The sequence below is a fragment of the Oncorhynchus tshawytscha genome, linkage group LG20, assembly GCF_018296145.1.
Source record: "Oncorhynchus tshawytscha isolate Ot180627B linkage group LG20, Otsh_v2.0, whole genome shotgun sequence".
Classification (NCBI taxonomy): Eukaryota; Metazoa; Chordata; class Actinopteri; order Salmoniformes; family Salmonidae; genus Oncorhynchus; species Oncorhynchus tshawytscha.
In genome coordinates this window covers 3,048,688-3,061,752 of record NC_056448.1, presented here as the reverse complement: position 1 = coordinate 3,061,752, position 13,065 = coordinate 3,048,688, and the positions used below count along the sequence as shown (strand labels likewise).

The window sequence follows — 13,065 nt, the reverse complement described above, 5'->3', positions numbered from 1 at the left end:
TTAAAGACAGTTTTATTTTTAAATCCTGTCCAATCAATTGAATTGGCCACAGGTGGACTCCAAGTTGTACTGGCATCTCAAAGATGATCAAAGGAAATTGGATGCAGCCGAGCTCAATTTTGAGTGTCATTGCAAAGGGGTATGAATACTTATGTACATGAGGTTTATTTCATTTACAATAAATGCGTTCATATTTCGGGGGAAAAAACATGTTTTCACTTTGCTATTATGGGGTTCCGTGTGTAGATGGGTGAGTAAAATAAAATATATATTTTATACGTTTTGAATTCAGGCTGTGACCCAACAAAATGTGGAGTCGAGAGGTCTGGATACATTCTGAAGACTACACAGTAGAAATTATGAGGTAAAGAAACATAAGACTGCTCGCTCCCATTACTGAGCTAGCTCACTGCATGTTTCTCCTTAAATCAATAACCTACTGGCAGCAGTAATGTTTCATTTACACTTCTTATTAGGAGTACTAAAGGCTGAGACTGATCAATAATCCTGCTACAGAGTGGCTCTTACCATAGTATCTGCCAACATTTTCAATTTTTCAAAGGATTCATCATGTTGAATTGACAGAAACACGTTTGCTCCTTGACACCCAGCAGGTGGTCGCGGTGTGTCCAAAGCTTTAGACTGACGTCAGTGTGGTGTTTTTTTTTGTTCTCTTCCTTCCCTCAGGTTAACGAGATGCCCAAGCTGACAGAGCAGCTGGCTGGACCTCTGAGACAGATGCAGGTAAACATTATTCACTCCGCAGCAGAATCTGCACTGTCCTGCTGGTTAGCATAGGTTACAAAGCAGGATCAATATGTGTAGCCCAGGTCAAAAGTAGTGCACTGCATACAGTAGGGAATTACGGTGCCATCTGGGCCATGGCCAATTAGTTTAGCGGCAGGCTTTTCTAAATATGATTTAAATAACTTAAATATGGATGGTAACAAACTCAACACTTTAATTCTGCTTTGTGATGCACCCCTCAGGCCTGGTTTAGTCTGCTTTTCAGATGTGTGGTTTCTAACACTTAGCTCATGCTGTTTGTGAACCAAGGCATACACCGGCATGTTTAACTACACTGCAATGTGTGTTTGACTTGGAATCCAACCAACCTATTCTATTGACTTACTGCTGTGTCTGTCTGCTGAAACCTGTCAGCCTAGATGTTTGGTGAAAGATTAGATTGGGTCTCCCTGCAAGTGGATGTTTGCTCAAATTGTATAATCAAAGTGCAAGATATGCAATGTACTTTTCATTCGTTTTCCCTTTTTTAATTGTTTAAATGTTAGCCTATACCCTATAGCTATGTATTTTGGGACCTGGACGTGTCCCAAATGTAGTGATCTACTTTTGACCAGTATCCATAGGGCTCTGGTCAACATGAGTGCACTATGAAAATAATAGGGTGACATTTTGCACGCAGCCTATGACTGTCATATGGATGTACTAAAACCTGGAATTGGATGTCTGGTTGTCAGGAGTGTGCCAAGCGCGTTGCCAAGGTGTCTGCGGAGGCTAAGCTGGAGGTGGATGAGGACACCTACCTGGACAAGTTCAAGCCTCACCTGATGGACGTGGTTTACACCTGGGCTAACGGCTCCACCTTCGCACAGATCTGCAAGATGACCGACGTCTTTGAAGGTAACTCACCTGGCTAACCTCCCGACGCTCTAATATCTGTCCAGTGCCTATGAAATGGACGGCGCGCTCCAAATGTAGGTTTTCTGTTTCCGTGTGGGGTAGCCCCATACATTTGAGTCATTTAGCAGGTATACCTATCCAGAGCCACTTGCAAGGTAACTCACCTAACACAAGTTCAGAGCCAATCTAATGGACAGCCTTCCAAGTGTTGTTTTTCTGATGGCCAATGTCTCTATCTAGCAGTTGATAACTTTTTATTTGTTTTGCAAACTGGACATGTTGTAGTACATGGAAGGAGAGCCAGAAGACCGGGTGATGAACTCTCATGTTGAAATATATGGTTTCCTCTGCATTCTGAATTGGCTGTAGGCCTAGTCCTTTATGGCTGGAAAGGTTTCTGTCTTTCTGAGGTACACTTCAGGGAATAACAGATTTTTACCTCGTATGAGCTGCAATAGGCAATGCATAGGTTACATTTCCCCTACCCCGTCCCCCAGCTGTATACCAAAACAAGTGACAGAGTTGCTGTTTTGCTGAAAAACAAATCCCAGGTTGTAGCTTTTAAGGCACCATGAGTGTAGAGGATTTAAAATGATGAGAAATAGCTGAAACAGATCACCCCCCCCTAATGCTCTCATTCTCTCTTCAAAGTAACTCTAGAGATACGACTGGTATTTGGCTCTGTATTTCACCCTGACATGAGCAGGAAAATATGCAACTCCCCTCTTAATTGCGACGCACAAGATCATATTTCAGTTATCAGATCCTTCTGAGATTTTGGCTCTGGATTCCATGTGAAGCTGTGTAAACTGTGGTTGCATTTTTATAAGGAGGGTTGGGGTTCATGGTATCATGTTGTCGTGTAGTTCAGATGGAACGGTCTTCGGCCGAATCGTAACTGAACACTCAACTTTCAGGCAACTCCCCCATTTGACAATCTCCCCTGATTTTCCCTAGTTACATACACACACATCCTCTATTGGAATGACTCCAGGCAAACTGCCCCGTGTCTCACTGATCTGTTTTCATACGGATCCCTGTCTCTCTGCTCCGGCTGACCTTCTCTCGTCTTTGTCCGTAGGGAGTATCTTCTGCTTGCTAACCCTGTGTCTGTGTCTCTGTAGGGAGTACATTCTGCTTGCTAACCCTGTGTCTGTGTCTCTGTAGGGAGTACATTCTGCTTGCTAACCCTGTGTCTGTAGGGAGTACCTTCTGCTTGCTAACCCTGTGTCTGTCTGTCTCTGTAGGGAGTACCTTCTGCTTGCTAACCCTGTGTCTGTAGGGAGTACCTTCTGCTTGCTAACCCTGTGTCTGTAGGGAGTACCTTCTGCTTGCTAACCCTGTGTCTGTAGGGAGTACCTTCTGCTTGCTAACCCTGTGTCTGTGTCTCTGTAGGGAGTACCTTCTGCTTGCTAACCCTGTCTCTGTAGGGAGTACCTTCTGCTTGCTAACCCTGTGTCTCTGTAGGGAGTACCTTCTGCTTGCTAACCCTGTGTCTCTGTAGGGAGTATCTTCTGCTTGCTAACCCTGTGTCTCTGTAGGGAGTACCTTCTGCTTGCTAACCCTGTGTCTGTAGGGAGTACCTTCTGCTTGCTAACCCTGTGTCTCTGTAGGGAGTACCTTCTGCTTGCTAACCCTGTGTCTCTGTAGGGAGTATCTTCTGCTTGCTAACCCTGTGTCTCTGTAGGGAGTACCTTCTGCTTGCTAACCCTGTGTCTCTGTAGGGAGTACCTTCTGCTTGCTAACCCTGTGTCTGTGTCTCTGTAGGGAGTACCTTCTGCTTGCTAACCCTGTGTCTCTGTAGGGAGTACCTTCTGCTTGCTAACCCTGTGTGTCTCTGTAGGGAGTACCTTCTGCTTGCTAACCCTGTGTCTGTAGGGAGTATCTTCTGCTTGCTAACCCTGTGTCTGTAGGAGTACCTTCTGCTTGCTAACCCTGTGTCTGTCTCTGTAGGGAGTACCTTCTGCTTGCTAACCCTGTGTCTGTAGGGAGTACCTTCTGCTTGCTAACCCTGTGTCTGTAGGGAGTACCTTCTGCTTGCTAACCCTGTGTCTGTAGGGAGTACCTTCTGCTTGCTAACCCTGTGTCTGTAGGGAGTATCTTCTGCTTGCTAACCCTGTGTCTGTAGGGAGTACCTTCTGCTTGCTAACCCTGTGTCTGTGTCTCTGTAGGGAGTACCTTCTGCTTGCTAACCCTGTGTCTCTGTAGGGAGTACCTTCTGCTTGCTAACCCTGTGTCTGTAGGGAGTACCTTCTGCTTGCTAACCCTGTGTCTGTGTCTCTGTAGGGAGTACCTTCTGCTTGCTAACCCTGTCTCTGTAGGGAGTACCTTCTGCTTGCTAACCCTGTGTCTCTGTAGGGAGTATCTTCTGCTTGCTAACCCTGTGTCTGTAGGGAGTACCTTCTGCTTGCTAACCCTGTGTCTCTGTAGGGAGTACCTTCTGCTTGCTAACCCTGTGTCTGTGTCTCTGTAGGGAGTATCTTCTGCTTGCTAACCCTGTGTCTCTGTAGGGAGTACCTTCTGCTTGCTAACCCTGTGTCTGTAGGGAGTACCTTCTGCTTGCTAACCCTGTGTCTCTGTAGGGAGTACCTTCTGCTTGCTAACCCTGTGTCTGTAGGGAGTACCTTCTGCTTGCTAACCCTGTGTCTGTAGGGAGTACCTTCTGCTTGCTAACCCTGTGTCTCTGTAGGGAGTATCTTCTGCTTGCTAACCCTGTGTCTCTGTAGGGAGTACCTTCTGCTTGCTAACCCTGTGTCTGTGTCTCTGTAGGGAGTACCTTCTGCTTGCTAACCCTGTGTCTGTAGGGAGTATCTTCTGCTTGCTAACACTGTGTCTGTGTCTCTGTAGGGAGTACCTTCTGCTTGCTAACCCTGTGTCTGTAGGGAGTATCTTCTGCTTGCTAACCCTGTGTCTGTTTGGAGTACCTTCTGCTTGCTAACCCTGTGTCTGTAGGGAGTACCTTCTGCTTGCTAACCCTGTGTCTGTAGGGAGTATCTTCTGCTTGCTAACCCTGTGTCTGTAGGGAGTATCTTCTGCTTGCTAACCCTGTGTCTGTAGGGAGTATCTTCTGCTTGCTAACCCTGTGTCTGTAGGGAGTACCTTCTGCTTGCTAACCCTGTGTCTGTAGGGAGTATCTTCTGCTTGCTAACCCTGTGTCTGTGTAGGGAGTACCTTCTGCTTGCTAACCCTGTGTCTCTGTAGGGAGCATCTTCTGCTTGCTAACCCTGTGTCTCTGTAGGGAGTACCTTCTGCTTGCTAACCCTGTGTCTGTCTGTCTCTGTAGGGAGTATCTTCTGCTTGCTAACCCTATGTCTCTGTAGGGAGTACCTTCTGCTTGCTAACCCTGTGTCTCTGTAGGGAGTACCTTCTGCTTGCTAACCCTGTGTCTGTGTCTCTGTAGGGAGTATCTTCTGCTTGCTAACCCTGTGGCTGTAGGGAGTATCTTCTGCTTGCTAACCCTGTGTCTGTAGGGAGTACCTTCTGCTTGCTAACCCTGTGTCTCTGTAGGGAGTACCTTCTGCTTGCTAACCCTGTGTCTGTGTCTCTGTAGGGAGTATCTTCTGCTTGCTAACCCTGTATCTGTGTCTCTGTAGGGAGTACCTTCTGCTTGCTAACCCTGTGTCTGTAGGGAGTACCTTCTGCTTGCTAACCCTGTGTCTGTAGGGAGTACCTTCTGCTTGCTAACCCTGTGTCTGTGTGTCTCTGTAGGGAGTACCTTCTGCTTGCTAACCCTGTGGCTGTAGGGAGTATCTTCTGCTTGCTAACCCTGTGTCTGTAGGGAGTACCTTCTGCTTGCTAACCCTGTGTCTGTAGGGAGTACCTTCTGCTTGCTAACCCTGTGTCTGTAGGGAGTATCTTCTGCTTGCTAACCCTGTGTCTGTAGGGAGTACCTTCTGCTTGCTAACCCTGTGTCTCTGTAGGGAGTACCTTCTGCTTGCTAACCCTGTGTCTGTGTCTCTGTAGGGAGTATCTTCTGCTTGCTAACCCTGTATCTGTGTCTCTGTAGGGAGTACTTTCTGCTTGCTAACCCTGTGTCTGTAGGGAGTACCTTCTGCTTGCTAACCCTGTGTCTGTAGGGAGTACCTTCTGCTTGCTAACCCTGTGTCTGTAGGGAGTATCTTCTGCTTGCTAACCCTGTGTCTGTAGGGAGTACCTTCTGCTTGCTAACCCTGTGTCTGTAGGGAGTACCTTCTGCTTGGTAACCCTGTGTCTCTGTAGGGAGTACCTTCTGCTTGCTAACCCTGTGTCTCTGTAGGGAGTACCTTCTGCTTGCTAACCCTGTGTCTCTGTAGGGAGTACCTTCTGCTTGCTAACCCTGTCTCTGTAGGGAGTATCTTCTGCTTGCTAACCCTGTGTCTGTGTCTCTGTAGGGAGTACCTTCTGCTTGCTAACCCTGTGTCTGTAGGGAGTACCTTCTGCTTGCTAACCCTGTGTCTGTAGGGAGTACCTTCTGCTTGCTAACCCTGTGTCTGTAGGGAGTACCTTCTGCTTGCTAACCCTGTGTCTGTAGGGAGTACCTTCTGCTTGCTAACCCTGTGTCTGTAGGGAGTACCTTCTGCTTGCTAACCCTGTGTCTGTAGGGAGTACCTTCTGCTTGCTAACCCTGTGTCTGTAGGGAGTACCTTCTGCTTGCTAACCCTGTGTCTGTAGGGAGTACCTTCTGCTTGCTAACCCTGTGTCTCTGTAGGGAGTACCTTCTGCTTGCTAACCCTGTGTCTCTGTAGGGAGTACCTTCTGCTTGCTAACCCTGTGTCTCTGTAGGGAGTACCTTCTGCTTGCTAACCCTGTGTCCGTAGGGAGTACCTTCTGCTTGCTAACCCTGTGTCTGTAGGGAGTACCTTCTGCTTGCTAACCGTGTCCGTAGGGAGTACCTTCTGCTTGCTAACCCTGTGTCTGTGTGTCTCTGTAGGGAGTACCTTCTGCTTGCTAACCCTGTCTCTGTGTGTCTCTGTAGGGAGTATCATCCGCTGCATGCGTCGCCTGGAGGAGCTGCTCCGTCAGATGTGTCAAGCAGCCAAGGCCATCGGTAACACCGAGCTGGAGAACAAGTTTGCGGAGGGTAAGATCGGCTCTACATCTAGTGGGTGCAGCCTTCAGGCTGACAGAATGCTTGTGTGTGGTCTGTAAGTCTATAGTTTAAACCAATAGTAGGAGAACAAGTCTGCAGAGGGTAATCTGATATCTTCTGCTGACTGCCCCCGATCTTCACATGTTTGCCAGAGTTCAAATGTCATGTACTACTACCAGGGCTCAGAGAATCGGTTGTGCCTGTGTCCCAAAGTCAAGACATCTCCCCTAGTTAAAATACATTCTGTTACGAAGACACAGCTCACAAAACTAAAGTCTAAACATCCTTAGCAGTCAATGGAGGCAAACATTGTCAGCTTAATACATACAATCCTAATTCCAACTAGTGCAGTTTTGACCCTAGATTGTAGGACTAAGTTGTAGTCAAGCTTGGAGATACTGTATGGTCTACAGCAGTGTACATTGAACAATTTCAACGTCAATTATACTCATGTATTTCTTTTGTTTTTCATTATAGGTATTACGAAAATCAAGAGGGATATTGTGTTTGCTGCCAGTTTATATCTGTGATTGCGTGAAACCTTTGCAAGACCTGTGTTTGTTGGTTTGTGTGTCTGACATCATCCAGACAATTTTTTAATGTGTTAATGAGCATAAAATGGCTTATTTTCCAAAAAGTGCAACATTTGTACATACTTCAACAATTTTAATAAAAGTCTGTATAGTGATTTCTAACATACAGCTGGATAAAACAATGTTTTGTTGCTTCAGGTGAAGATGCATTATATTGGTCTGGATAATACACAGGAAGCTGTAATAGTAGCAGTCCAGCCAAGGCAACATGGGTGGGACTCAAGAGTCCAATAGGGAGCTCAGACAGCTTGGCTCCAGGTCATAGGTCAGGAAAGCACAAAGCAGGGTTACATTCACATGTCTGTTTCATTCCCAGATGGCACCCTATTCCCTCCATAGTGCACTAGTTTTGACCAGGACCCAATGTAGGGAGTAGGGTACCATTTGAGACGCATAATTTCTTTCCACCCCAGTGGTCCGACCCTTAGTGGGGTATGATGTGCATGCAGTAAACGGTTCCTCTTCTCTTTCGCTTAGTTGGGGCTGCTGTCGTAATGGTTCCCGTTAGTGGGCGCCTCTTGCAGGCTGGTGTGGGGAATCTCCACATCCTCCTGGGGCTCCACCCTCTTCTTGAAGAAGTCTGACACTAAAAATACCTGCAGGGGAAAGATAAGTGTCAGTGGAATGCTTTGGAGGGAAATGGTTGACCTACCTCAGTTCATGATTTTATTGAAGAGAATGGTTACTTAGTAGGAAGTAAGGCTTTTAAAGTGGGACACGTATAGGTCAGGAGACCCCTCTAACCTCTGGTCTTGTGCGCTCTGCTACCCAATTTCTATTGTAACAAATGGACAAATAAAGCTGAATTGCCTTAACCAAATGAAGCAGTGTGATTAACTCACCACCAGTATGGCCACGAGTGCTCCCTGAATAAGGCCAGCCAGGACGTCGCTCCAGTGGTGTTTGTAGTCGGACACACGGGACAGGCCAGTGTAAACGGATGCAGCGATCAGGAAGAACTGGAGTGTTGGTCTCAGGAGTCTAGCCCACTCTGCCTGCAGTCTGGCCTGGATGTATAGCTGGGAGACAGGTGGAAATGGGTTGAGACTTGTGTTTTTTTACTACTATTATAATTGCTTTATGTCACAAGGACCACAGTGTCTGCTGCATAGCAATGTCACCAGAGCAATTGTAGGTTGAAACCAGTAGTTGACATGCTTTAATCCTCTTGGTTTTCTACTTGAGGTTCGTTTAAGTGCTGGCTACTGTTTGAAAGTGATCTGATCCATCATTGATGTGTGCAAGCTAATTTTGCCACTGTGTTCTGGTTGTGTATGTAAAAATCATTCTAATGTTGATGCTGGCAGCTGTGGGATCTTGCTCACTCTAACCGCTCTACATGGCAGCGTCAACTCTTGGATATAAACATACTGCACCAACCAATCAGCCTTCGTCTGCTGTTTTTACTAGGCCTAAAACTTAGTTTAAATGTCTTAATTCCATATACAGTTAAGTGAGTGAAATAGAAATGATCAAAGCAAGTAATATAATAACCTAATGTTCAATTTACAGCCATTTCCACCAAAGGTGACTGCTTATAATTATGTAATACAGTTTCCAAATCAGTGTACATGGTTGAGTTATGGCCTTTCTGGACCATTTTGTTCAATGGGACAAAAATCAGCAGTTCTGTATGCGTTTGTACAATAATGGGTGTGTATTCATGAATGGAAAACAAACTGCGACACTTCTTAAAATAGACTGGACTTGTCTCTCTGTTCTTGAACTTTAGAACTGCTGTTTGATCTTAACTCATTTGCTACAGCGATTGTCAGGACTTCGGTATACTGTAGAAAGGGTGTATTGTGTTCAGCATTACTGTAACCCTGAGTCCTGCCTAAGATGAACCAAAGGGACCCTCGTGTTCTGTGAGTCAGAGACCCAGCTCACAAAAATACACTACTTTGTTGACCATCCATAGCAACTGTGCAGATCAACAGTGCACTGGATATTTTGCTGCATGTAATGGCCTTTGTATTTATCTCTGCACTGTAGTGAACTTGAGGTGAATTCAGTTCTCTAAATCTGACCCATGTACTACTTTAAGTATATTGAACAAAAATATAAATGCAACATGTAGGTCCCATGTTTCATGAGCTGAAATGTTTCTTACCCAAAGCTTATTTTGCGCATTTGTCCTTTGTCAATAATAATTGATCCACCTGACAGGTGTGACATATCAAGAAGCATGCTCATTACAAGGCTACTCAATTGTGTAGTTTTGTGGGGGCATGCTGACTGCAGGAATGTCCACCAGAGTTGTTACCAGATAAATTAACATTGAATTCTCTACCACAAGCTGCTTCCAACATTATTTTAGAGAATTTGGCAGTGCGGGGTCATCTGAGTATTTCTGTACGTGGTAAAACTCATTCTGATTGGGTAGGCTTATGCCCAGTCATGTGAAATCCATAGTTTAGGGCCTAATAAATATTTCAACTGACTGATTTCCTTATGAACTGTAACTCATTAAAATTGTTTATATATGAATCTGACATACGCCGGCGTATATCAGATTCATGGTATTTTTGCTGCATTTCAAGTATTAAATATTCATATAGAACACGTCCAATGACGTACTGTAAACTATTAAATGAATTGATACATGTGAGCTGGGACGATAAACCAAAAAATGGACATTTGGCTGACATTCATTACAATAACCTGTAGGGCCCTACGAGAGAGATGTCATGTTTGAAAAGTTCTAATGTTGGTGACTGATAACTACAACTTTAACGGTAGCCAAGGGTAAACAACTGGTGCACATCGTTTAATTTATCCTTATCACCCAGCTCTATGATACATGAGTGCACATAGAGGAAACCCCATAGAGCATACTTACTGCCAGGAACAGCATGCAGTACATGGAGAAGGAGGAGTGGCCGGAGTAGAAGGACAGCCTGCAACATAACACAATGGCATCATGGGATGGGGGGGGGAAACACATTCACCCACTTCAAATCGGCTCAGTGTTGGTGATAAATCCCTATTCTGTTGAACAACAGAAGCACACACTGGCAAAACTGACACACCCCTTTCTGGGTAATAGAGTTGGGGAGGGATGTCTGCTGACGTCTGTTATTGGGGGGGTTGAGACAGCATCAGTTGCCCTGGGCGGGCGGTTAGAGGGCCGCCTTTAGTGTCTTCCTGTTTGCTTAAGCAGCGCTGCCCAGCGGAGGCATCCGCCCGTCCAGCAAATGACCGATAAACAGTGGGGATAACTGCAGGCCCACAGACAACACCCTGGATTCCTGGCACCAAAGTGGACACTAGTTGTTGTTGGGAGAAAGCCTGACCATACTGACCGAAAAAGTCCACAGTGCTGTAACATAATCCACCAACCTAATGTCATAATAGAGAGCTGTATACAGCTTCTCTAGTGGTAACGGCTGAAAACAGGTTAAGATATCACACAGAGAGAGCTCTACCTCAACTCCTTTAATTCAATTCTCTTTATCAACCATGTGAGGACAGTACAGCAATAAGGGAAGACTGATATGTTCAACCCACAGGACCCAAAACCCCCCCTGTAAACCATTATATAGCGAAATAACGTTGATTCACTATGGGAGGTTTCCAAGTGTAAGGCACTTGGGACACACAAGCCGAGGTTCTGACCGACAGCGGGCCTCATTTCCCTGAGAGAAAGGCTCACGTTGCAGAAAGAGGAGCTGGGGAGTTGATCTGACCTGCTCTCATCACTTGATCCACCAGGCAGTTATTTGTTCTATTAATGACTACCATCCCAAAGAAAACACCCAGAACCGGGCCCTCGACCGGGGAAGGGCTGCCATGGGAGACCAGAGCAACACCCAGGTAAATATGACCTGGGGCCACACGAGACTGGGAGAGCCCACCCAGGGATCATGGTAGAGATTAGAGTCATCTCTGTATGGGGTATACTCAGGATTCTAGGGTAACACAGGAGAGGCTTACCACATGAGGTAATGATACACCACAGCCAAAGTGTATAGTCTGTATAGAGACAGCCTTGCGAACTAACTACCCACCACTGCCAATAACACTGGTATGACTGAGGATGGGACAGACCGGCAGGCACTCGACAACTAGCTCTCCATTTACCTTTGTTGGTCTATAATTGACAAGTCCTGGATGTTGATTTCAAAATCTAAATAAAGACAGACTCTCCTTTGTACATCTGTCTGTTTTCAAGTAGATGAAAAAGGAGGATGTTCTAATCTTGTCAGATTGAAATTTAGAGTGACTCTTTTACAGAATTTGGTTAGTGCCCATCTTATCTGATACTGGTAATTATAACCTTGGTCTCCGTGGTGATAACGAGTATTGCTTGGAGACCAGCTTTCAGTGAAAGCTCAGAGAATCAGAATTCGTATGGAACTTCTAAACTCAGACCCACAAAACTGGATCTATTGACCTGGAAAGACCCATTTACCCAAAGGCAAATCGAGGTACAACCATGGTTCCTAGTCCATTGCAATTAGGGCTTAAAGCAACCCCAGGTGTCCCAGTACAATGTAGGAGCTAGAGACAGGCAATAGACCAACTTCTGTTTATTCCAGTTAGGCCTTGACTCCCACAATTATTTGTGGAATTGCAAAACATTGTAAAGGTTAAAGTACAGAGAGAGCTCTAGCTGAAGTCATTTCCCCCTGATAAGCAGCCAGCCTAGTTGTCAGTGTCAGACACATCCCCTAAGTGAGTCTTTATAGGCGATTTCCAGCTGAGCAGTTGTTCAACTGGGCACAGCCTGAATCCAAAATGGCTACCATTTTCCCTATATAGTGCCCTATTGCTATGGGCTCTGGTCAAAAGTAGTGCAGTAAATAGGGAGCCATTTGGAACACAAGAGAAACTTCAAAGTGTGGACTTGCTTACTCAACAATGATCTCATGGTCAGCACTCAGAACCATAGAAATATAATAGATTGGACTCTATTTCTAGGAACAGAACATAATCAGCAATAAAGCAGGAGATATTCTATTTCAGTGGCAGTATGATATAATTGAGTCAGAAGATTTCTAACAATGCAATGCTGTACGGAGGGTGTGAAGCATTTGCGGAGCCTCCGTGAGCTCTGTACCGCATCGCTGTGCGCCTCCCAAATGTACCAATGCAGAGGGCTGCGTATCGCTCCGCATTGACATGATTTATTGCTGATTATGTTCTGTTCCTACAAATAGAATCCAATATACACTGCTCAAAAAAATAAAGGGAACACTGAAATAACACATCTTATATCTGAATGAATGAAATATTCTTATTAAATACTTTTTTCTTTACATAGTTGAATGTGCTGACAACAAAAATGATCAATGGAAATCAAATTTATCAACCCATGGAGGTCTGGATTTGGAGTCACACTCGAAATTAAACCACACTACAGGCTGATCCAACTTTGATGTAATGTCCTTAAAACAAGTCAAAATGAGGCTCAGTAGTGTGTGTGGCCTCCAGGTGCCTGTATGACCTCCCTACAACGCCTGGGCATGCTCCTGATGAGGTGGCGGGTGGTCTCCTGAGGGATCTCCTCCCAGACCTGGACTAAGGCATCCGCCAACTCCTGGACAGTCTGTGGTGCAACGTGGCGTTGGTGGATGGAGCGAGACATGATGTCCCAGATGTGCTCAATTGGATTCAGATATGGGGAACGGGCGGGCCAGTCCATAGCATCAATGCCTTCCTCTTGCAGGAACTGCTGACACACTCCAGCCACATGAGGTCTAGCATTGTTTTGCATTAGGAGGAACCCAGGACCAACCGCACCAGCATATGGTCTCA

At 45.6% G+C, this 13,065-nt stretch overlaps 2 protein-coding genes across 5 annotated transcripts in view; one reads left to right on the top strand and one right to left on the bottom strand.

Annotated features, from left to right (window-relative positions):
- The window catches only part of LOC112219677 (exosome RNA helicase MTR4), a 52,642-nt gene extending 45,200 nt beyond the window's left edge, over nt 1–7,442 (top strand). For 2 of the 3 annotated variants that reach the window (XM_042302059.1, XM_024381154.2), the window contains exons 23-26: nt 688–744; nt 1,482–1,644; nt 6,599–6,703; nt 7,190–7,442. In XM_042302059.1, the coding sequence (XP_042157993.1) occupies nt 688–744; nt 1,482–1,644; nt 6,599–6,703; nt 7,190–7,242 (378 nt within the window). In that variant the 3' untranslated portion in view covers nt 7,243–7,442. Of the gene's footprint in view, nt 1–292; nt 365–687; nt 745–1,481; nt 1,645–6,598; nt 6,704–7,189 lie in introns of those variants that run through there. The other variant, XM_042302060.1, reaches the window with a different exon arrangement.
- Nucleotides 7,364–13,065, bottom strand: part of LOC112219678 (phospholipid phosphatase 1) — a 36,624-nt gene continuing 30,922 nt past the window's right edge. For both annotated transcript variants that reach the window (XM_024381155.2, XM_024381156.2), the window contains exons 4-6: nt 10,148–10,205; nt 8,148–8,324; nt 7,364–7,901 (exon numbers count right to left, since the gene is read on the bottom strand). In XM_024381155.2, coding sequence (XP_024236923.1) covers nt 7,779–7,901; nt 8,148–8,324; nt 10,148–10,205 — 358 coding nt within the window. In that variant the 3' untranslated portion in view covers nt 7,364–7,778. The remainder of the gene's footprint in view (nt 7,902–8,147; nt 8,325–10,147; nt 10,206–13,065) is intronic.